The following is a 24,833-nucleotide window of genomic DNA, read 5'->3' as shown; positions in this document are numbered from 1 at the left end:
CTTATGTTACCTCTAAAATAAATTAATATTAATATCTATATAATTAATTAAATATTAAGTAAAAGGTACATATAAATTCATGCATCAAATAAGATCTTAATGCATAATATATTCATGTACTACTTAAATGTAGATAATGAAGAGTCTAATAACCTTTCAATTTTAATTTGTAAGATAAGTGGGGGTAAGTGAAGAGTCTATCAAACATACTCACACCACATTATTTATATTCCTTATGTTATTCAAGTTTGTAATCATCTTGCATTCTACAGTAGGTTAGTCTACATCCCTTGTAAAATTTTCATTATCAGTTTGTAATTATAAGAATTCTTACTATTTTATTTATTTCTATTCTTTAAAATTTCATGCATATTCATCTTCTTTTTATTGAGAAATATGTAAATCGTGATAGTTACAAGATGAATATACTCCAATATGAAGTTGTAAGTAATATTTATTTTTCATATCTCCATCGTTTTGAGTTCTTAAATATAACTTTGTAGTTGATTATTGTATTTTTGTATTCAACCTTTCTTCTATTTTTAGGATATATATAGTAAAGCTAATCACATTTTGTATTTATCATTAATTATTTTGAGGGTAAACATGTTAAATCTCATAGAATAATAATTATGTCTCTTTCATTGTTTGATAATCATTTATCTTTTTGAACCAACATATTTGTACTTTTTTCTTTTTATATGTAATCTCAAATATTTTAAAATTTCATGTACTTAACTGTTATAAAAAGGTACAAAATAAGTGCAAAAGTAAAAATAAAATAAAAAATAATGTATCGTAAAATAATGACTAAGTGATACATTGAATAATATTATTTTAGAATTCATTATATATATATATATATATATATATATATATATATATATATATATATATATATTATCTTTATTCTTACCATATTCATGCCTTCTTTTATGTTTGTCTTATTTATTATTGTTATATGACTATAGTTTTATACATATAATATATTTCGTCTAGAGTAAGTCATGTGTTGTCTAGAGTAAGTCTACTTTTAACAAAATGTAATTCAATTAGTATGAAAATATTTTTGTGTATACATTTTAATGTGATGTCATTTATTATGGATGTCATGTCTTTATTTACTTCTTTTTTTCGTTTGAAATTGTAATTTTTTCTATAAATTTGATGGTATACCGCCCAAACATTTTGTAATATTTTTCTTTATATTATCTTTTTTTATAGACAATTTCTTTTTTGATTATTAAAACTTGTGTTTAGTTATTAAAATATATTAATTCCTCTAATAAAATAAAATATTAATTTTTCATGAAGCCTCCAACATCTAACACAATATTCTCATGTTATATTTTGTGCAGAGTTATATTCTTATGTTAAACTTACATATGAAAGGACTTAGATTTGAACTTAGCTATATAAATTAAAGTTTTCTTATATCAATTAGGAGACAAACGTGCGATGCACATTTCGAGAACTAGTTTTATGAAAATTCATGAAGGATTTTAAAGCAATTCCATTGAATAGTACCCTAATGGTTATGATATCGCTTGACATAAAGATCAACTGTGATCTCAATAAAATGGTAAGAAAGAACCATGTTACAGTGCAATTGATGCACCTATTTATTGTGCTATTATTATTTCTTATACAATAACTTTATTAATGTACATGCAAAATATAACATCACTTTTATCGGTGAAGATATTAGAGAAACAAATATTCACACAAATTTTTTATTCTGATTTGTAAGGTTTATTGATTATGGAATTGCAAGAAATTATGAATTTTGATTTCAAGAAAGTTGTATGTTTTTACGTGGAAATACTGTCATATTAAATCATTTCACAAAACAATCAGTTTATTTTCGTACAAGTGAAAGTGTCGCTCAATGTTTGATTGTTGTGTCTAACAAGTCAAATGAGCAATTTGTCTAAACTGACTAGATCATCAACCGAGTGGTTGTCAAAAATATCTTTGGTCGAGATCATTAACTCTACACATTCAAGAAAAATGTGACATCACTTCGAAAAGAGATAATCCAACAACATTATATGAGAAAAGAACACATATATAACACAATTAAGAAGAGGACACATCAAAGGAGGTAACAAAATATATATTTTATTCTTATTTTACTCGTGATCTTCAAAACAAGGGTGAAATAGTTCAACAAGTTCGTTCAAGTGAAAATCTAACAGATATATATTCACGAAGACATTACCAACTTCAATCTTTGAGAAGTTGATATACAAGATCGTAATGTGTCATTTTCAGATTTTTAAGTGATGTTTTCATTAAGGGGAGTAAATACGCGTCGCACTCTTTTTTCTTTAACTAGGTTTCATCGCACTAAATTTTTTTGGTTAAAGTTTTTAATGAGGCAAATAAAGTGTATTACTACACTTTTTCTTTCACTAAATATTTTTCTTTTATTTGTACATCCAATTGTGAGTATTTTAAAATAAATGTCCACACAATATATTTTGTGCCCAAAAAATAAACTCCATGCCTAGTAACTTTGTGCTCAAGTTGTGTAGCTTATATATTTATCCCCTCTTATAATATGAAAGGGGGGAAAATTTGAAATATATCTGAACTTTGACTGAAATTATTGTTACGATATCAAATTTTTAAAGGACATTTGACCTAATACACTATTTAATAGTGTATTTCAAAGGTATATATGTGTCCACGTGGACAAAAGAATTGCATAATTATAAATAGTAATGTATCCACGTGGGCACAAATATACTATTAAATAGTTCAAAGGAGAGGGGATAAAGATCTTCATAAAATTTTGTATCGTAACAATAATTTCGACTTAAGTTAGAGTATTTTTCAAACCTTTTTCCTAATATGAAATGATATAAAGAAGAAAAAGAGTTCAATAATAAAGGAAAATTACTGCTACATTACGTTTTCTCTTTCCATATTTGTTCCTCTTAATTTCAATATATTATCTTTATTTTATACTCCATTTCTTTCAGACTCTATGCAAAATTTAAGAAAAAGAAGTAAGTTTTCTGAAATTTATAAAACAAAATGAATGATAAAAATTTATGCGACTATTTAAAATAAAAATACACACTTTATAATTAAACTGTTAATTAATATATAAAAGTGTCAATTATTTTTTGTACACAATAAAGATCTTTTACTGATTTTTCAACGATAGATTCAAATAAATAGTAGTGATAAGCAAATGCGTGGTGAATGATGCAAGGAATAGAGAGTAGGAAGATAGTGTAGGTGCACCAAAAGATGGAACCCACAAAAGTCGTTTTGAGCCGTTTAAAAATAGGGCCCCATCCACATCCTCCAACCTATTTTTCCATCACTTGTCAATAGTGATGTTTAGTTTCACTAGTACGTACTACTTTATAAGATTTTCAAATTTATTGACAAGTTTGAAAAATAAAACTCTTTTTGACTCCTAATTCTCTCTTTTTTTCGCTCTCCGTGTTTAAAATTCATATTAAACTCTCACTAAATTTAAATTATGGTTTGCATAGCTCAATAGGGAGTGATAATCTGAATTTTATTTATATTCACGCCTCAAATTTAAGATATCTGATTAAATAAGAAATACTTTCACTAATATGCCACAACACGTATTCGTCTCTCTCCTTCTGCCAATTACTGTCTGTAGTTATATTTAATGTGTTTTTCTTGAAACTATAAGAGGGGGCGGGGTCCTCTATCTATATCTTATGTCTTATTGTTGGGGTTTCAACATACTCTTCCTTCTCTGATACTCTCCTTTTCTTTTTGAACTTGAAAAGACAGGTGCTTATAATCTGGAAACTTTTTGAGAAATATGAATGCTTCAAAGTTCATCAAATGTGTAACTGTAGGCGATGGTGCTGTTGGCAAGACCTGCATGCTCATTTGTTACACCAGTAACAAGTTCCCTACTGTGAGTTTCTTCTTTCCTTGTTATACTACTTCTAATCTGGGCATGAGACGAGTGGACTCTGGTAAAGCTTGAACAATCCTTTTTTTTAGCTAGCTTTTGGAAAGTGAGTTAAGCAGAAGAGCTAATTTGACACATTCATCAATATTTTTCCCCAAATCCAAATATATGTTTCATCGACAGTTGTTCCAGTTCTTATTTTGGGGGTTTTCTTGGCAGGACTATGTTCCAACTGTATTTGACAATTTCAGTGCCAATGTAGCTGTGGATGGGAGCATTGTCAATTTGGGTTTGTGGGATACTGCAGGTACTTCAACTTTTATGCAAATAGGTGGGTTGTTTTTTATTTGTACATTGGACTTATGTATTAACTTTGTGGTAAAGGTCAAGAGGATTATAGCAGGCTGAGACCACTAAGTTACAGGGGTGCAGACATTTTTGTACTAGCTTTCTCTTTAATAAGTAGCGCAAGCTATGAAAATGTTCTTAAAAAGGTACTCCTTCCAACACTTACTTTTCTATATCATTGTTTCAACAAAAATGTCTATTTTTTGTTGGTATATCTCTATTATTGTCATTGTCAATGATGCAAAAGTTTAATCTTATTATAAATTGAATGCAGTGGATGCCTGAACTTCGTCGTTTTGCACCCAATGTCCCAATTGTACTTGTTGGAACTAAATTAGGTATGAGTTAAGCTGATATCTCATTTTATTGTATTTTACAAGCCGATGGATATGGAGAGATTTGTTCTTGATTTCCTATTACTAAAGCTTATTCGTTTCTACATTTTTGCTAGACATTCGAGAAGATAATCGCTATCTAGCAGATCATATGGGCTCAAATATTATAACACCTGCCCAAGTGCGTGAATATGTTATTTTGGAATTTGCAAATGCTTTAACAGAGCTGGCACATTCATGACTCAATTGGCTTGAATGCAGGGGGAAGAGCTAAGGAGACAAATTGGTGCAGCAGCTTACATAGAGTGCAGCTCTAAAACTCAACAGGTATTTTAGCTGTGCTAAATATTAACCTTCAGTCTCATTAACTATGTGTTGGCTGCTAGGCGAACTTTCGCTAACACTTGTAATTTGAAATATTTGCCTTTTTAACTTAACTGATTTATGGCTGTCAGAATGTGAAAGCTGTTTTTGACACTGCAATCAAGGTTGTGCTTCAGCCACCTAGGAGGAAGGAGGTAGTGAGGAAGAAAAGGCAAAGAAGCACTGGTTGTTCAATTGTGTAAGTTTAGCATTCTAACATATATTGTTTATCAACAAGAATTGGACCATATAATAACATATCCTTATGAGTTTACCATTTGTTACATACTTGATTTTGATATGCTTTACTTGAGCCGAGGGTCTACCAAAAAACAGTGCCTCTCTACCTTTTTGTAGAGTTAAAGTTGTGTACACACCACCCTCCTCAGACTCCACTTGTGGGATTAAACCGGTTATGTTGTTGTTCCTTATGAGTTGACCTGACTGCTTACGTACCAATAAAATTTGAAACTTAGGGCATGCTTAACCTAGTGTGAATCACAAGATGTAACTCTCTCCATTAGACACTTTTAAACTACCAAAATGAAGGTTGTTAATCCAAAAACTCAACGGTCATTGTAAATTAGACAAATCATGGAAACAAGATATGGTCTTTATGAGGTGCAAAATGTTGTTTCAATGTGAATTAATGCTGATGTTTATTGCAAACTGACTCTGCTTGGAGGTGGTATGTTCAAATTTTATGTTTGAACTATACTATTTGCTTTACCAGGGTTAAGAAGTAACTTGGGATATATGTTTCACTAAACCATCTGAATTGGCTTAAGATTTTCTGATTTTTACAAGTCATAAGACAAAGCAAGGCAAATGTATTTGGCATTTTGTACCGTGCTTTTCAGTTTTGTTCTGTTAGATCCAAATTGTTGAGAATGCACTGAATGTGAATCAATGTTGCTATCCACATGCTTGCTCTTTGTATTGAGGCATCTATGGCTTGCTCTCACTAATTGTATAGGCACTCAGGTGGTGTCTAGTCGGAGTTCATTTAAGTTTTTGCATTTGCTCTACAAATACTTTCAACTATTTGGCGAAGTGATTCTTAGTTCGTAACTTTATAAATGAGAACCATAGTATGTTGCTTGTTGATAGACTATTTGTTCAGTCTCTAAAGTTTCACTTGGTTTCAACAGCAGGGGGATCGTTTGTGGAGGCTGTGTTGCTTAGGAAAGTTTAGGATTTGATGTTCGTGATATGTATCCTTCCAACATGATCTGACTCAAGCTCTTCCCAATTGTTTTTTTGCGGTACAAGCCAAAGCTGGAACTTGCATTATTATGATATAGCTGACGAAGATTGTATTGTATTACCTGTTTTGTAGCACAAACTATTTGTGGAGAAGCAGAGGAAAATGTTGATTTCCTCAAGTTATGTATTTTTAATGTGTTGGTCTTGTGGATACACTGTTAACTTGGTTAAAGGAATATCATCCCAAATGCACTTCTTATCTTTTACGATAAATCATTTTCTTTTTCTTTTTTTTTTTATTTCAAAGAGAGTACTTTCAAAAGAAGACCAAAAAACAGATCTCACATTCCGAAGTCCCTTGAACTTGAACCAGAAAAATGACTTCTAAATAAGAAGAAAACGCCACAACTTCATGTCACAACCTGGAGACACAATGAACGTAATAAGGAAATACACTGTTTAACAATCTTTTGCGACCGTAATATAGAAGAAATACTAACTAACAACGCCTAATCGGAAAATAATAGTAATTATTTTTTTTATTGGATTTGATTTAGAAATGTCATCGTTCACCCATTGGCCCAATATAGTTTAGACACTCTTAAAGAAATGATTTTTGAATTGGTGTACCTAGTCAAGAGGCTTAGAGTCCGTTTGGTCATTCGATAGAAATCATGATTTGAAATTATTATATGAAATTGGTAATTTGTTTGGACATGCAATTTGGATGTTATGACTTCTTCTCGAAGCAAGTTAGGGTTCTACGGATCTTCTAGTCTCCTTTCCAATTTCATCAAGAATTTCTGTCAAGATTGTGAGAAATTAATCAATGGGTGCTATTCACCGATTCATTCCCCAAGAAACCTCAAATTTCCATTATGATTCTTGCCTAATTTCAGGCTTTTCATGATTTTGCTTATGGGTTAAATTGATTTCAAGTTTATTCGTCATGATTCATGATTGATCTTATTATACATGATTTGATAAAAATGCAATATTTTCATGAATCCATATAAATATTTTATGATTATGAATCAAGCTTGCTATATCAATATGCATGCTTTATGGTAACAAGTTGTGGTGTACTAGTCTTAAATATAATCCTCTCACATAGTAAAAATAATATTCTTACAACTTGTATTTATAATTCATATGACTAAGAAGACGAATCAACGTTATTACTTTGAACCATTTGTTGGTCAATTTGGTTGATAAATAAATTTAATAAAAAATAATAAATTAGGTGAATATAAATTGTAAAGTAGAAATTGATTTGAATTAATAATATTAAATTATATGTTAGCAATAATAATTATTATATGAGATGTAAATAACTTAAAAAGTAATGATATAATTATAAATTTTATTTGCATGTTTAAACATATATTCCTATAAGATAAATAAAAATGGTTATCCTCGAGCTTGCTAACTAAAAAAAAAAAATCACAGGTCATTGCCTAGTTTGGATAGTCAAATGCACCTATTCTAGGCATCAAGGATTGTCGACCAACTATGGGTATGTTTGGTTATTATTGGCGTGAAACATATATTTAACAATCCAGGCTACTATTCTTTAACTAATAAGGGGTTGGTTCTATAGGAAATATGAAAGGAAATAGCATCTTTAGAGAATACTCAAGTTTATTATAGGCTATCTAAGACCACTTGAGATGATTATGATAATTAATTATATTATTATTTATACTACTCAAAGTAGAAAACAAAATGTCTTACACAAATAACTTATACATGTGTCACAATTTATTAGATACATGTACTACGAAATTCTAAAGAGACTTCTTAAAAAACTAAGAGACAATTTCGGAAGACTAAACATTGATACATTAACTACAACACTCCCCCAGCATTCGCTTGATAACTCCAATGCGTTCTTGAAGATAGCAAAATTTTTCTCTAGAAAGTGCTTTGGTAAAGATGTCAGCAAGTTGTTCTCCTGTCTGACAATAATGCAACTGAATTTCATCTTTCTCTTGTGCTTCTCGGATAAAATGATACTTGATGGAAATATGCTTTGATCTTTCATGGCTGACTGGATTCTTTGCAATTGCAATTGCTGATTTGTTATCACAATATAGAACAATCCTTTTTTTTTAATTTTTCACCAGTGTCTTCAAATATTCTCCTAAGCCAAATAACTTGAGAAGTAGCCTTGGATGCTGAAACATATTCTGCTTCGGCAGTGGATTGAGCAACACAACTTTGTTTTTTTGATAATCAAGAACAAATAGTTGATCCAAATAAGAAAGCATAACAAGAAATACTCTTCATGTCATCTATACTTCCAACCCAATCACTATAAGAATAACCAATTAAGTTCAAATCTCCACCAAATTTGTACATTATCCCATAATCCATTGTTCCATGCAAGTAGTGTAGAACATGTTTTGCAGCTCCAAAATGCTTTTGGCTTGGTTTTTGCATGAATCTAGATAATAAACTAGCAGCAAACATATTATCTGAGCCTTGTTGAAGTAAGATATAACAAACTTCCAATCAAGCTCCTATAAAGTGAGCTATTAGCTTTCTTTTCTCCATCGTCTTTTCTAAACTTCTCATTTGATGCTAATGGTATGACCACGACATGCAATCCATCGTTTTGAATTTTTGAAGAATACTTTTAGTATATTTCTTTTGAGAAATGAAAATTCCTTCTTTCACTTGAGAAACTTCGACACCCAAGAAATAATTTAGCAACCTAAGATCACTCATTTCATAAGCTTGCATCATATCTTGCTTGAAATTTTGCATCATCTTTACGCCATTTCCTGTAAAGAGCAGATCATCCACATAGCGACAAACAATGATAATGCTGCCATGTTCTTTCTTCACATACAAAGTGGCTTTACTTTTACTTCTCTGAAAATTATTTTTCAGAAAGTATGTACCTATTTCATTGTATCAGGCTCTTGGAGCTTGCTTCAGTCCGTAAAGAGCTTTTTTTAGCATGTACACCTTCTCTTCTCCCCCTTAAACAAAAAATCCTTGAGGTTGCTCAACATAAATCTCTTCATCAAGTTTTCCATTCAGAAATGCAGGTTTAACATCAAGTTGTAATATCTTTCATTTCTTTTGTGCAACAACAACAATTACAGTTCTAATTGTCTCAAGATGAGCAACTGGAGAGAAAGTTCCATAAAAATCATTACTTGTTTTTTGTGTGAAGCCTCTAGCAACCAACCTTGCTTTGTGCTTTTGCATATCTCCTTCTTGATTGAGTTTGATTTTGTAAATCCATTTTAGACTTACAACTTCTCTTTCTCTGGGTATAGTCACAAGCTCCCAAGTATTTATTTTTTTAAATCATCCGAATTTATTCTTCCATGTCTTTCTTCTAAACATCACACATTATTGCTTCTTCACAATTTTCTGGCTCAACACCAACAAAGTTACATCTTTGGTAAATGTCACTCAACATTTTTGTTCCTCTTTGAGGCGGTTCTTCATCATCTGAATGTGGGATCTATCCCTTGAGAGACATCTTCATCTTTATCGTCTTCTTCTTGATTTGAAGATATGATAGCAGTATTCTCTATCTTTTTATCCTCCCAATTCCATGTTGTTTTTCATAAAAAATGACATCTCTACTAACAACAAGTTTGTTAGTTTTGACATTGAGAATCCTATATCCTTTTGTTACATCACTATAACCAAGAAAGATACATTTTTGACTTTTTTTCATCCAATTTTGTTCTTTTTTCACCAGGTACATGAGCATAGCAAATACATCCGAAATTTTAAAAATGACTTATAGAAGGTTTAACTCCACTCCAAGCTTCAAGTGGTGTCTTATCCTTTAGTGCCTTTGATGGACACCTGTTAAGGATGTAAACTCCAGTATGCACTGCTTCTGCCCAAAAATATTTTGTCAGCCCTTTCTCATTAATCATAGTTCTGACCATTTCAACAATTGTTCTATTTCTTCTTTCAGATACACCATCTTGTTGAGGAGTATATCCTGCTGTCAGTTGCTTCTGAATGCCTTCATTTTTGCAATATTCTTCAAATTCTCGACTTGTGTATTCACATCCTCTATTACTGCGAATGATTTTGATGCTGCAACTTTTTTGCTTCTCAACAAGGGCTTTAAATTTCTTGAATGTCGTAAATGCTTCTGACTTTTCTTTCAAGAAATAAACCCAAGTCATTCTCGAGAAATCATCAATAAAGATTAGAAAATATCTTTGACTTTCAAGAGATGGAGTCTTCATTGATCAGCAAATGTCGGTGTGGATTAGTTCCAAAAGTACACTTGCTCTCCAAGACCCCCCTTTTCGAAAAGACTTCCTATGTTGCTTTCCCATTATACAACTTTCACTTGGATCCACCTCAGTATGTATCTCAGGAAGGACTTGCACCATGTCCTTTTGCTTGAGAAATTTTAAACCATGAAAATTCAAGTAACAATATCTTTTGTGCCAAATCCATTAATCATCTACAATTTCATTTATTTAATGCATTGTAATGAAATTGCAAAAGGAAGTTTCTATTTATCATCTTACTTCAACAATGACTTGATTTAGCTTAATTTGTTATAAATCCTGCATTAATTATCTATAAACACAAGAGAATAACCTTTTTCCATGAGTTGACCAACATTAAGAAAATTTTCTTCCAAATTAGGAACATAAAGAACATCATGAATTTGCTTACCGCTTCCTTTCATATTGATCGAAATAGACCTTTACCTTTCGCATCAACTAAGGCTTCATTACCCATTCTCACATTAGTAGTGATGCTATTATTAACTGAGAGGAAAACCTTTTCATCTCCAATCATGTGATTACTACAACCACTATCAACATACCATTCATTGCTTTTGTAGAAGCATCAGATTTAGAAGCAAAGAAAAGGTTTTCTTCCCTTTCTTTTTCACAAAAAATTGTTTGGTCCCGTTTCTTGTGCCAACAATCCTTTTCAACGTGGCCAAACTTTTTACAAAAGTTACATTGGGTCTTGCCTTTGTGCGAACATTTTTCTACATTGAATTAGTCTTTTTGCAAACTTTACAAAAAAAACTAGAGTTTTTCTCACCTTTTTCTTTAACCTTCTTGGAAGAACCATCATGATCCTGCTTCTTTTTGGCTTGTAATTCTTCTTATGTTGATTTTTTGAGAAATTTTGAGGATTCTCATTTTTTTTTAGAATGGAAAGTCGTCTCTTTGGGTTGATCTTCACGAAAAAATCTTTGCTTCTCGTGTGCACGAAATGATCTAACTATCTCTTTGATGGAAAGCTTAGAAAGTTCTTTCGTCTCCTTAGTGATAGCAGCAATGTACTCATACTTTTCTTTGACACTAATTAGAATCTTTTTCACAACGTATTGATCAGCAATTGTATCACCATGATTTCTCATTTCATGAACAATATTCATGACTCTTGTGCAATATTCATCATTTTTTTCAGATTCTATCATCTTCAAATTTTGAAACTCTCTTCTAAGAGTTTGAAGATTTATAGTGCGTATCTTTTCTTCACCATACACCTCAGTTTCCAGAGAATCCAAAGCTTCCTTTGCAGTCTCACAAGTATCAATTTTTGCAAAATATGCTCTTGAGACTCCCATTTTGATTTTGATCAAGGCTTTTGCATCTTGACGATACTTAACCTCAAGATTTTTCATCTCTGCTGCTGTGAGATCACCATCGTTGTCTATCTTTTCAAATCCATTTGCAATAATATTCCACAAACCTTTTGTTTTCAAATGTGTTCTCATTCGTATCTTCCAGTATTCAAAATCAATTCCATAAAAAATGGAGTAAGAACATTAAAGAATAAGCACCTTCATTTGTTTTGGATGCCATATTTTTTTTCTTCACCTAACCCCAAATTAAGAACGAAAACCTTCTCTAATACCAATTTGTAGGAAATATGGAAGGAAAATAGTAATTTAAGAGAATGCTCAAGTTCATTATAGGTTACTTAACACCATTTGTGATGATTGCTACCGTCAACTACATCACTATTTATACTACTCAAAATAGAAAAAAAAAGTCTTACACAAATAACTAAATACATGTATCACAATTTACTAGATACATGTTCTACGAAATTCTAAAGAGACTTCTTGAAAAACTAAGAGACAATTTCGGAAGACTAAATATTGATGCATTAATTCCAACAGGTTCAACCTCTTTCATGCTAACATATATTTACCTTGAACCTCATAGTCCAAGCCTAAGAGTTTTGTCAAACCCTTTTGATGTAAAGCAATCGTCACTCGTTGTTCAAGAAAAAACTTGAGGGTATGGTGGTCTGTTGTGATAGTGATCACCCTTTAAGTAGTATCCCCACTCCTCAACTGTTGATAGTAGAGCCATGTACTCCTTCTCATAAGTGGATAATCCCAAGTGTTTATTAGCTAGTCTTACTAAAATAGGAAATCGTTCTTCCCCTAAGCAGGACAACTCCAATCCCTTTAGAATAAACATATATCTCCATAATAAAGGGTTTTGTAAATCAACCAATACCAGGACTTGAGCAGGGGTCATTGTCACTTTAAGTTGTTGAAATGCCTTCTCATATTGGTCATTCCACCTAAAAGGATTTTTCTTCAAGAGGTTGGTGAGGGGTGAACAAGCCTCCTATAATACCTGTTAGGGTTATAAACCCCCTCAAGGATTTCAATGATTTAGGTTTAGGCCACTTGTCCATAGCTTGTATTTTTGAGGGGTCGGTAGCCACTCCTTACCCAATGATAATATGCCCCAGATATTCAACTTTAGACTACCTAAAGGAGCATCCAGACAATTTTGCATATATTTGCTCTGACCTCAGTATTGTTAGTTTGTCATTGAGGTGATGTATGTGTTCTACTATGAAAGTATTAAATCAATATATCATCAAAGAACACAAGGACAAATTTATGTCAAATACTTCTGAAACACGTGATTCATCAGTGACTTAAATGTGGGAAGAGTATTAGTTAACCTAAAAGGCATGACTTTATACTCAAAGTGCACAAAATATGTTAATAATGTTATTTTGTAAATGTCCTTAATTTATCAGCCATTCTTATCTGATGATACTCCACTTGCAAATCAATCTTAGAGTAGATACAAGAACCATGCAACTAATCCATGAGGTCATCAACTAAAGAAACAGGAAATTTTTCTTTAATGGTCATAGAATTCAGTGCTCTTTAGTCAATGCAAAACCTCCAACTCTTGTCCTTCTTTTGGACTAGGAGAACAGTGGAGGAAAATGGGGTGACTAGGTTGTATGATCCCATTAGACATCATATTTGCCACCTGTTTCTCAATTTCATTTTTTTGAGAAAAAATTGTACCTGTAAGGCATGATACTGATTTGTATTGCATCTAGTTTCAAGGGGAATGAAGTGGTTATGATTCCTTTAAGGAGGAAGTGCATTGGGCTCGACAAATACATCTGGAAATTACTGTACAACTGTTGTAATACCCACATGCACTCTTTCTGGTTCTTGATGTTCTGTAGCTGAAATTGCGAATAAATGAGCACATATGGATTGACCCTTTTTGAGCAATTGTTTCGTCCCATTAATAGACATACTCTTCAATTCACCTTGATGATGTATACCTTTGAGCTCCACACTTTTCTCTTTCTGGATAACCTGCATTTTGTACTTGATAAAATCTAACAATATTGGGTTGTGAGCCTTCATCAATCTCCTCCCAAAATCATGTCATTACCTCCCAGCCTAAGTAATATAACTGAATCTTCAAACACAATTCCTAGTATCTTCCACTGAAACTTCTTGCGAGAATGTAACCTCATGATGTGATTGCCATCTGCCACCGTAACTCTCATGGCTCTAGCCTCTGATAGACACATCCCATCTTTTTGGCAGTCTCTAGGTCTAAAAAATTGTGGGCACTTCCTAAGTCTTACAAACTGATCACCTTATTCCATTTTGATTCTCCGCTGAGCTAAACAGTATATTTGGGACCTTCAGATTTAGAGAGTGCATTTAGGCTAATATCTTCTTCCACCACTTAATAGCTCTTCTCTTATTCTAAAATAACTGCATCTACTTCTTCTTGGTTTCCACTAGGACCTGGATCATGTTGCTCCTCTAACCCCATGAGGGCACTATTCTTTTTTCATTTGGACTAATGACCATAAAAGTATTTATCTTCACATTTATAATATATCCCGTTATTCATCATAGCATCTAGACCTCGACTTCCTTTGTCCGCTTTGTCTCACAACATTCCCCCTCTATTGATATATTGGGAGATGCCTTGGATTGGAGCTCCATTGCTCACTCCTTTGTTCCAAGATGTTTTGCTCCTCTTGTTTTTGGAAATCAATGGCCTTTTACTAGTACCTAGACTTCTCCACAGACTGACTCATAGTGAAAGGATTAAGCAATTTCACAGTATGACTTATGTCTTCCTTGAGTCCTTCCACAAAGAACTCCAGCATAGTGGGGATTCTGATCGTCATCCAAGTTTTCAAGTCTTCAAATATATACATATACTCATTTATTACCTTTTTTTTCTACCTTCTTTAACTCCCCAACATGGTTGAACATGTTGTTCTCAACATCTTGAAATCTTTTGCACAACTCATCACAAAATTCTTGTCATCCAACCCTATGTTTGCTCAACTGGTAATACCATGGTCTAGCCCTTCCGCTTAGGTGAAGAATTGCATCTTATAGACTTTGTGCTAGGTCATCCATGTTAATATAGTGAAAAAATTGCTCACATCTCCATAACCCCGAACAACGATAATTCTATTGCTCTGTCCAAATAGGGAAACTCCACCTTTGAATTATATGATGAGGTTTGTCCATTACTATTGGATTTACAAATTGATCACCATTCCTCCATGGGTGAACTACCCAGTATCCCGGCGTGAGGTGGCACCAATCTACCCATCATATCATCCAAATTTCTACCCACATCTTCCAACTTGGAATTAGTGGATCTGAGTTTCTGATGTGTCTCCTCCATGTGTGTGTAGTTGTCCTTCGACTTTTATGACATTTTCTTTCATGCTTTAGATCGACTATCCGCAATATTTATCCTGCGCCTTTGGTGCAAAAACTTTTGTTGATACCACTGGTGATGCTAATTTCAATTGCAAGAAAGAATTTAGACTTTTATTAACTGAAAGTCTTACCGTTACAAACTACAATTCGTACTAAAACTAAGCTAGTCTTGAGTTGAACTCCTTCTAACAATGGTGACTATTCTGTAGAAGATTATGATAGAGGATTTCGAAAGAGATGCGAAGAAGTAGTAGAAGAACAAGAGAGAAGAGAAATAGATTTACCAGATTTTTTTCACAACTCCTCAACCCAATCAATTGGTGGCTTATTTAATTGGCTTAATTACTAAGTGTGAATCCTTTTTAAAAACTAATTACTTATTTTAGATATACTTTTAAATTATTATTATTTATAGCAATATATAACAATACTATATATTTTATTAAATTTTTCTATTTTGCCTCTTTTTCTTTTTTCTTTCTCAGCTTTTAAATTTTTCTCTTTCTAGCTCCTTTCTTTTAGTTTTTTTTTGGTAGAAACATTCTTTTAATTGCTCGTTCTCTCGGCTTTCTTTCTTGTCTTCTTTTTGTTGCTATTTTTTTTCTCTTTCTTTTGGTTGTTGCTTTGCTTTTTATTTCTCTCTCTATTTTCTTTCGTAGATTAGTCAATGATTCGTAGACTCAATAAAATTTGTATTCATAATTAACTAATTAATTAAAAATATATTTTATTTGTAACAAATGAAGATACATAATAAATTGCAAAATAAATTAAACTTGAATTAAAAATGTATTACACACTATTAAAATTGAATTAGAATGAATGCAAAATGCAGCAAACGAAAGAGCATTCTATATTCTGTAAACTGAATGAATTTGTATCAATAATGAGTTTAACAAGTAATTTAATAGTAAGAAATCAACAAATAAATTGCAAAATTAATTAAAATTGTATTTAAAAGTGTATTGAACAAATATTAAAGTTGCATTGAAAGAGAGAATTAAGCATGAACAAAAAATATATCTAATGAAAGAGTAGACAATGATTTATGAGTAAATTAAACATGTATCAATAATGAATTAAATAAGTAATCCAAATAGTAACAAATAAATTAAAAATTTGCAAAATGAATTAAATTTCTTTAAAATTGTATTACACAATATTAAAGCTGAATTAGAAGAGAAAAAAGAATGAACGAAAAGCGTAATTAACGAAAGACAAGACAAAGATCTAACAACTAAATTAAACTCATATAATTCATAACTAAAACTTATATCATATATATATCCTATAAGTTATCTTTGCTTTTATAACTGAGAAAATGAGTGATGGTTTCAATATATGAAAAATGTATTGTGCATGTCTTATAAATGTATTATAGTGCGTTACCTAAATTATTCTAGTTGGTATCCGTAAGAAATGAGTGAAGTGTACAATACGTATTATAAATGCATTATTCATGAATAAAACATGCATTATATGTGTTTTATAAATTTTTTTTGTATCACAAAAAACGTGAGTGATATTTATAATACGTATTAAAAATGTATTGTGCATGTGTTATAAGTGTGCATGAATTAACTTATTAAAAGTGCATTATACAAATATTAACATTGAATTAAATAAAGATAAAAAATCTAACTAATGAAACACTAGATAGGGTGAATTAAACTTATATCAATAATGAATTAAAGAAGTAATCTAATAGTAACAAATAATAAACTACAAAATGAATTAAATTTGCATTGAAAGTGTTTATACAATATTAAAGTTGAATTAGAAAAGAAAATTAACAATAAATGAAAAATGTAAGTAATGAAAGGCACGACAATAATCTATAGATTGAATTAAATTTCTATTATTTATGAATAAAATATGTATTATATATGTCTTATAAATTATTTAGGTTTAAATTAGTAAGAACATGAGTATTATTTGCAATATGTATTACAAATGTATTGTGCATATGTTATAAATTATTTTGGTTTGCATCGCTAAGAACAAGAGTAATGTTTGCAATACGTATTACAAATATAATGTGGATATATTATAAATATATTACAAGGGTGTTACTTAAATTATTTTGATTTATATCACTAAAAAAAGGAGTGAAGTTTGTAATATGTCTCATAAAGTATAATTCGTGGTTTTAATACAACGAAACATATGAAAATACAACTTTAATATAATTGCGATATAGTTTCATAAAATTCACGTTATCAAGTTTCAATGTAATATTTCTCTTGCAATCAATTATAAACTTAACCAAAATCCTCTTAAAATTAAGATATAAACTCCAAAATAACATTTTTTAAAATTGTTTTAGGAACGATCTGTCAGCGCGTCGTATGACCGGTTCCCAAAATTGAAATATTATGCTACATGTCGCGGAGCTCATAGGAGGTGTTTTGCTTTGAAAATACATTTGCAGAACCAAAATTTTATTATGCCTCCGCGTCGCGGACCCACTCTCAAATCTTGATTTTTAGACTTTTCTCATGTTTTTCAATCTACAATCATTCCTTAACAACATGAGATCTTTTCAAATCATGATCATTGAGTCCATGAATCAATTCAAGGATCAGTTAAGATTCAAGTCAAGAGTAATTAAGAGTCAAGTCAAGAGAAGTCAAGAGTCAAGTAAGAGAGATTCATTTCAAGGTTTCATAAGTCTTCTAGAAACGTTTTAACTTTGTTTTAAGTCTAAAGTTTTAAGTTAAGTAAAGAGTAAAGTTGAAGTTCTTTTCTTCAAAGAAGTATATGAGGACTATTTATTCCTAAAGAGATTTAAAATGTTTCCAAATTTAAATAAGGACCAAAATTGAGATTTTCAAAGAGCTTTCTGGCTATTTTAAGAAAAGAGTAATCACTTTCTAAATGAAACAACAGAGGAAGTGAGATTCCCAAAATATCCTTTGAGTTAAGTTTTTGAGAACTAATCTCAAATCAAATAAGAAGTATGTTTCTTAATTATAAAGAGCTAATATAATAAATTATTGTTAGGAGTAGTCTTGAGCACCGAATGGAAGAGTTAAAACAACTATCAGCCCCCATAAGCCATATAACCATCATAGGTAGAAAAGAGTAATACCTTTTAGATGAATCCTTTTCACATAGACTAGTGGATCCACTTAGTAGTTCAGGTCCTATACTTTTGGCCATGTATAGGATGTGCTGGAAGCTTGAGGTAGATCGTCGTATCATCACTATAGCTCTTAAATAATGATTGCCGGTTAGAAAAATTCCCACAACAATAATTGCATGGTTCTTCAAGGGGTTATGTTTAGTATGAATGGGGGTATGAGACTTTATTCATGCATTGCACACGTATACTTTGAGAGGTAGCATGGTATGTCCTTTATGATATTATGATTATTAGTTCACATCATGTTTTAAACATTTTTTTCCCTTTATATTGTACTTATTTTAAAATGCTTTATAATGAAATGAGTTCAGTTAAGTATTCATGAGTAGAGAAGAGCCAAGGTAAGTGCTTCATTTAGAATCTCTTTCGAGCCTATGTTGTTTTAGCATTCAAACTCGCATACTATTACATTCAATGCACTGATTCCAGTTGACCTTCATCTAACGAGGATCAACATCTAGTGTACCTAGCAACCAGCGTACCTTTGATCAAGTTGAGCACTCCAGAGTCAGTAGGTGAGCCTCCTTGCATTTCTGAGGACTGTTTTATTCACTTTTTTCTAGTTTAGTTCATTAGGATGTTTGGGGGTTTGTCCCAACATCCATTTCAGTTGTTTTAGAGGCTCCATAAATCTTTGTACTTCAGATTTTTTGCTATGAGACTTGAATAGCAATTTTGGCCAGTTGAATGCTTTCTTTTAAGACATTCTGAGTTTATTTCAAAAGTTCATCATATAGACTGTTCTTGTGTCTTCCATTGATTAAGTAAGTTGGCCAAGGGTTCTTTTGGGTCCAACAATGGTCATCGAGTGTCAGTATATCCCGGAGTATAGGCTTAGGGAGTGAAAACATTGTATCAGAGCATAGAATTCAAGAATCCTAGAGAGTCTAAGAAGCAGTTTGTAGAGTCCTAGTTCTTATTATGAAGTGTGTTACATCTATAATTAGAACTCTACAACGTTTACAAAATTTCTCATTTCTTTCATACTCACTTCGTGCGTTAGAGTGTATCTCTAAAAAATTTCTTTCTAACTCGTGCTTACGCGTTAAAAATTATGAGCTACGCCTTATTTGAGGAGGACTTTTTGGAGAGTTTCTTTCCCCCATAAGCAAAGATAAGAAAAGAGATGGTCGCTGACATGAGGAGCATTATGAGGTTATTCTTCGTTGGGTTGTCTCATTTATCAAGTAAGGAAAGTAAGGCATCTATAAAAGTAGGTGTCATGGACATAGTAAGGCTGATGATCCATGTATAACAAGTTGAGGAGGAAAAAACTAAGGGATAGAGAAGAGTTTAAGAATAAAAGGGATAAGACATAAGGAACGAGTTTGGGCAGGAAAGGAAGAATGTGAACTGGTCTTCTTTTTAACAGAAGCAAAAAGGACCTGCTTTATCATTTGCTAGTGCACTTGCACTAAGGAACCAATGTGTGTACAGTAACTCAGCATTCTCAGTACTTTAGACCTTAACCTGCGTATTCGCACGGTGGTAAGACACATTGGGGTACTTAGACTCCTGCATGTTCCAAGTGTAGTAGGAGCCACTCAAGGGTATGTTATGATGTCTTTGCTGATAGCTTCAAGTGTGGCTAGAATGTTCATTTTATAAGAGAATGTCCTAAAAACAAACAGAGAAATGGAGCCCAGTATTCTTAAGTTGATCCACCACACAGAGATGCATAAAGATAAGCGACATCAGGGGTAGGCAGAGAAGGAAACCATATTTATGTTATCACTAGTCGCCGAGAGAAAGAGTATTCACCAGATGTTGTCACTAGTATGATCCATGTATTCAGTTTTGATGTTCTTCCAAAGAAACATCTTGATCCTTTTAGTTTTTCTACAACTTTTGGTGATTCTGTTCTAGTAGAACGAATTCTATTGTGATTGTTCTATTCACGTCAATCACACGAGTACCATGGATGATTTAGTTGAGTTAGATATGGTAGATTTTGATGTCATTCTAGGTATGGACTATCTTATGCATCAATAAATTGTAGAACTCAAGTTTTCAATTTTCAATTCCCAAATGAGTCAGTCTTAAGTGGAAAAGCAGTTCAATAGTGCCTAAGGGTCATTTCATTTCGTACCATAAGGAAAGGAAAGTTTCTAAGGGGTGTGTGTATCACTTGGTCCGAGTTAATGACTCAAGTGTTGAGGTACCTCATATTCAGTCAGTTCCAGTAGTAAAAGAGATTACAATAGTCTTTACAAATGATATTTTCGGAGTCCCTCCTGAGAGCGATAGACTTCAGTATAGATCTTCTTCCAGATACTTGTCCCATATCAATTTCTCCATATAGAATGGAACCGGTAGAGTTATAGAGTTAAAAGAGCAGTTGAAGGATCAATAGATAAAGGTTTCATTCGACTAAGTGTCACACCTTGGGGTTCTCTGGTCTTACTTATGTGAAAGAAGATGTTTCCCTTAGTATATGTATAGACTACCACCAGTTGAACAAGGTTACCACCAAGAAAAATATCTTTTTTCTGGGATTCATGATCTTTTCGATAAGCTTCCAGGTGCCATCTGTTTTTCAAAAATAGACCTCAAGTTTGGCTACTATCAGTAAGTAAGGGAGTTTGATATTCCAAAGACAACATTTAGGATCTGTTATAATCATTATGATTTGTTGGTCATGTCTTTTAGTTTTGACTAATGCACAAGAAGGGTTCATGGAACTTATAAATAGAGTCTTCAAACCTTATTTAGATATGTTTGTTATCCTCTTCATTGATGGCATACTAATATATTCAAGGAATGAAGAAGATCATGCTAGTCATCTTAGAATAGTCCTTCAAACTTTGTAAGATAAGAAGTTATATGCTAAGTTCTCGAAATGTGAGTTTTGGCTTGAGTCTGTGGCATTATTAGGCCATATTGTGTCTGGAGAGGGAATTAAAAATTTTATACTTTAAAAAATTGAGGTAGTACTGAATTGGCCTAGACCCAAATCTCCAACTAATATTAGGAGTTTCTTAGGTTTGGCTTGCTATTATAGAAGGTTTGTAGAGGGTTTCTCATCCATTTTGTCCCATTTGACGAAGTGGATTCTGAAAATAGTGAAGTTTGAATAGTGTCAAGCTTGTGAGAAAAGCTTTGAGGAATTGAAGAAGAGGTTTACTATTGCCTCAGTTTTTAACTTTACCGGGGGGTACTCAAGATTTTGTGGTGTATTGTGATGCATCTAGAGTTGGCTTGGGTTGTGTTTTAATGCAAAATGGAAATGTTATTGCTTATTCCTCCAAACAGTTAAAAGTTCATGAGAATAACTACCCAATTAATGACTTAGAGTTGGCTGCTGCGGTATTTGCTTTAGAGATATGGTGTCATTATTTGTATGATGTTCATGTTTATATATTCACTGATTATTGGATGCTGCAGTATGTGTTCACCCAGAAGGAGCTTACTCTTAGACAGAGGCGGTGGTTATAATTACTCAAGGATTATGACATGAGTATTCCTTACCACCCAAGTAAGGTTAATGTGTTTGTTTATGCCTTATGCCGGTTGTCTATGGGCAACACCTCCCATGTTGAGGAATAAAAAAGAGAGTTAGCAAAATATGTGCATAGGCTTGTGCGCTTATGAGTCTGATTTATGGATTCCACAGAAGGAGGAATAGTGCTGAAAATGGGGTTGAATCATCACTAGTGTCAGAGTAAATGAAAAAAAAATACCAAGATCCCATTTTGCTTGAGTTGAAGGCAAATGTTCAAAAGCAAAAAGTATTAGCTTTTGAGAGAGAGATAGTGTATTGAGATATCAAGGTAGATTGCGTGTACCTATGGTGGATGAACTCCAAGAGAGGATCATAGAGGAAGCTCATAGTTCCAGATATTCCTTTTATTCGGGTTCCACAAAGATGTATCGCGATTTGAGAGAAATGTATTGGTGAAATAGTATGAAGAAGGGCATTGCAAAATTTGTTGCTAAGTATCCATATTGCCAACATATGAAAGTTGAGCGCCAAAGGGCCGGTGGTTTGGCGCAAAATATATAACTTCCGAAATGGAACTGTGAGATGATAAATATGGACTTCATCACAGGTTTACCAAGGTCTTTCAGACATAATGATTCTATTTGGGTGATTTTCGACAGAATGACAAAATCATCCCCTTTTTTTCTAGTAAAGACTACCCATTCAACAGAAGATTATGCTAGGTTATATATTCAAGAAGTGGTAAGACTCATGGAGTCCTAGTCTCCATGATTTCAGATAGAGGTGCACAATGTACTCCACAATTCAGGAAATCTTTTTAGAGAGGTTTGGGTTCAAAGGTGAACTTAAGTACTATTTCATCCTTAGACAGATCAGCAAACAGAGCACAATATTCATACCTTAGAGGATATGTTTAGGGAATGGGTGATCAATTTCAAAGGCAATAGGGATGATCACCTACCACTCATCGAATTTGTTTACAATAATAGTTACCACTCTAGCATCCTAATGGCTTCATATGAATTTTATGGGAGAAGATGCAGATCTCCTAATGGATGGTTTGGAGTTGGTGAAGGGGTTGATAGGAAAAGATTTAGTCATGGAAAAGGTGAAAGTGATTCAAGAAAGGTTGAAAATGGCATTGGGTTGTCAAAAATCCTACACAAATGTTAAGAGAAAGGTGTTAGAGTTCGAAGTAAATGATTGGATACATTTGAAAGTTTCACCAATGAAAGGTGTTATGAGGTTTGGTAGAAGGGGAAACTTATTCCCCATCATATTGGACCTTATCATATATTCAAGAGGATTGGTAATGTAGCTTATGAGTTGGAGGTACCACAAGAGTTAATAGTGTTTCATCCGGCATTTCACATCTCCATGTTGAAGAAGTGCATGGAAGATACTTCACTTATCATACCAACTTATCAAAGATAGATTATCTTATGAGGAGGTTCTGATTAAGATTCTAGATCACCAAGTTCGCAAGTTGAGGACTAAAGAAGTAGCATCATGTCAAAGTTTTGTGGAGTAATCAGTTGGTAGAGAAACTACTTGAGAAGCTAAAGAGTAAAGAAGAAGAGATACCTATATCTCTTCAAATCCAGAGAAGTTCAAAATTAAGGTACTAATTTTCGTCTTAGTACTATATATCTAAATTATGAATAAGCATGTTGTTTGTTTGTATTTGCTTGTTGGGTGTTTGAACTATATATTACACCCTTAGCCTATTAATAATAATCTCATTCGAGGACGAATGTTCCCAAGCGGTAGATACTGTAACATCTCGCAATTTGAAGTATCTAGGAAGAAGCTTATACTGAAAATAGTTATTTTTGGAAAGAATTAAAATTTTGAAATTTACTAAAGTTAGAAAAAAAAATGAGCTTTAGTCAACTTCAAACAACCATAAATCCTAGATCAAAGATGATTTAGGTGTATTTCCAGACATGGTTGGAGATCTCTTGAAATGATCTTTCCAATGCTGCTAAGTTTGCACGATTCCGAGTTCGTATGAGTGAGTTATGTACTTTGGAAGCTGCGTTGTAGGGATAAAGAAAGTCCAATCCGAATTTTGAAGGGGTAGTTTAGTCTTTTCCTAACCCAATAAACTCATTTCATTTTTGGTGAGTAAGATAGGGTCTAATCAAAATTATATTAGTTTACTCTTTTAATAAAAATATGCTAGGGCTAAGGAGAAAGGAGAAGATAAGAAGAGGAAGAAGAAAAGGGCAAGATTCACAAAGATCGTTCTAGTTTGATTGTGATTTCACTAGGATTTGCTTCAATCCGGTATGTGAGTCTCTCATAACATTTGGATATCTCTCCCATGTGGCAAACATATTTATTTCAATTTGGATTCATCCGGAAGGTGTTTGAACATTGATGATCTTGATTCCTATTCTTGAATTCATATATTGTTCTTGAATTTTCCAAAGTTGGGAAGTTTCTAAGTTTGTTATGCCGTGTTTTAAAGTCGTTTTGCGTTAGGTTCTTAGGTACATTTTTTGGGTATCTTTTATTAAAAGTTATTTAAGAAAAAAAACCGAGATTTGGTGGATTGGATAAGAAACCGAAGAAGAAATTTTGACGGGCAAAATCATAGTTTAGGAGCGCGTCGCGTGACCAGTTCCTAGAATTGAAAAATTCTGCTCCGCGTCGCGGAGCTGACATGAGGTGTTCTCCCTCAAAAAGATGTTTTCGAAACTAAAATTTAATTATGCCTCCGCATCGCGTACCCCCTCTCAGATCTTGATTTTCAGTCTTTTCACATGTTTAACTATCTAGATTCATTACTAAACAACATGAGATCTTTCCAAACACAAATTATGATCCTTAAATCCATAATTCAATTCAAAGATCAGTTAAGAGTCAAGTCAAAATCAGTTAAGAGTTAAGTCAAGATCAGTTAAGAGTCAAGTAAGAGAGGTTCATTTCAAGTTTTCATTAGTCTTTTACGAACGTTTTAACTTTGTTTTAAGGCTTAAGTTTTAAGCTCACTAAAGAGTAAAGTAGAAGTCCTTTTCTTCAAAGAAGTATATAGAGACTATGTATTCCTTAAGAGATTTTAAATGTATTCATATTAAATA

At 32.5% G+C, this 24,833-nt stretch overlaps 1 protein-coding gene across 1 annotated transcript; it reads left to right on the top strand.

The window, feature by feature from the left end:
* The first annotated feature begins 3,409 nt into the window (after positions 1-3,409).
* On the top strand, positions 3,410-6,438 carry LOC101250317 (rac-like GTP-binding protein ARAC7). Its single transcript, XM_010325113.4, has 8 exons — positions 3,410-3,916; positions 4,133-4,220; positions 4,298-4,407; positions 4,536-4,599; positions 4,713-4,777; positions 4,858-4,923; positions 5,052-5,158; positions 6,111-6,438. The coding sequence occupies exons 1-8, from the start codon at positions 3,818-3,820 to the stop codon at positions 6,142-6,144; spliced, it is 633 nt and encodes a 210-aa protein (XP_010323415.1). The 5' UTR covers positions 3,410-3,817; the 3' UTR covers positions 6,145-6,438.
* Positions 6,439-24,833: the final 18,395 nt, after the last annotated feature.

This window comes from Solanum lycopersicum, chromosome 7, assembly GCF_036512215.1.
Source record: "Solanum lycopersicum chromosome 7, SLM_r2.1".
Lineage (NCBI taxonomy): Eukaryota > Viridiplantae > Streptophyta > Magnoliopsida > Solanales > Solanaceae > Solanum > Solanum lycopersicum.
The sequence above is the reverse complement of the archived record's forward strand: the minus strand, read 5'-3'. Positions and strand labels throughout refer to the sequence as shown.

What these genes read in the sequence shown, in the direction of transcription:
- LOC101250317 (XM_010325113.4), top strand. Translation starts at nt 3,818, where the DNA reads ATGAATGCTTCAAAGTTCATCAAATGTGTAACTGTAGGCGATGGTGCT. An exon ending in ATATTATAACACCTGCCCAA is followed by an intron (nt 4,778 to 4,857) that starts GTGCGTGAATAT and finishes GCTTGAATGCAG; the next exon opens with GGGGAAGAGCTAAGGAGACA. An exon ending in AGCACTGGTTGTTCAATTGT is followed by an intron (nt 5,159 to 6,110) that starts GTAAGTTTAGCA and finishes TGGTTTCAACAG; the next exon opens with CAGGGGGATCGTTTGTGGAG.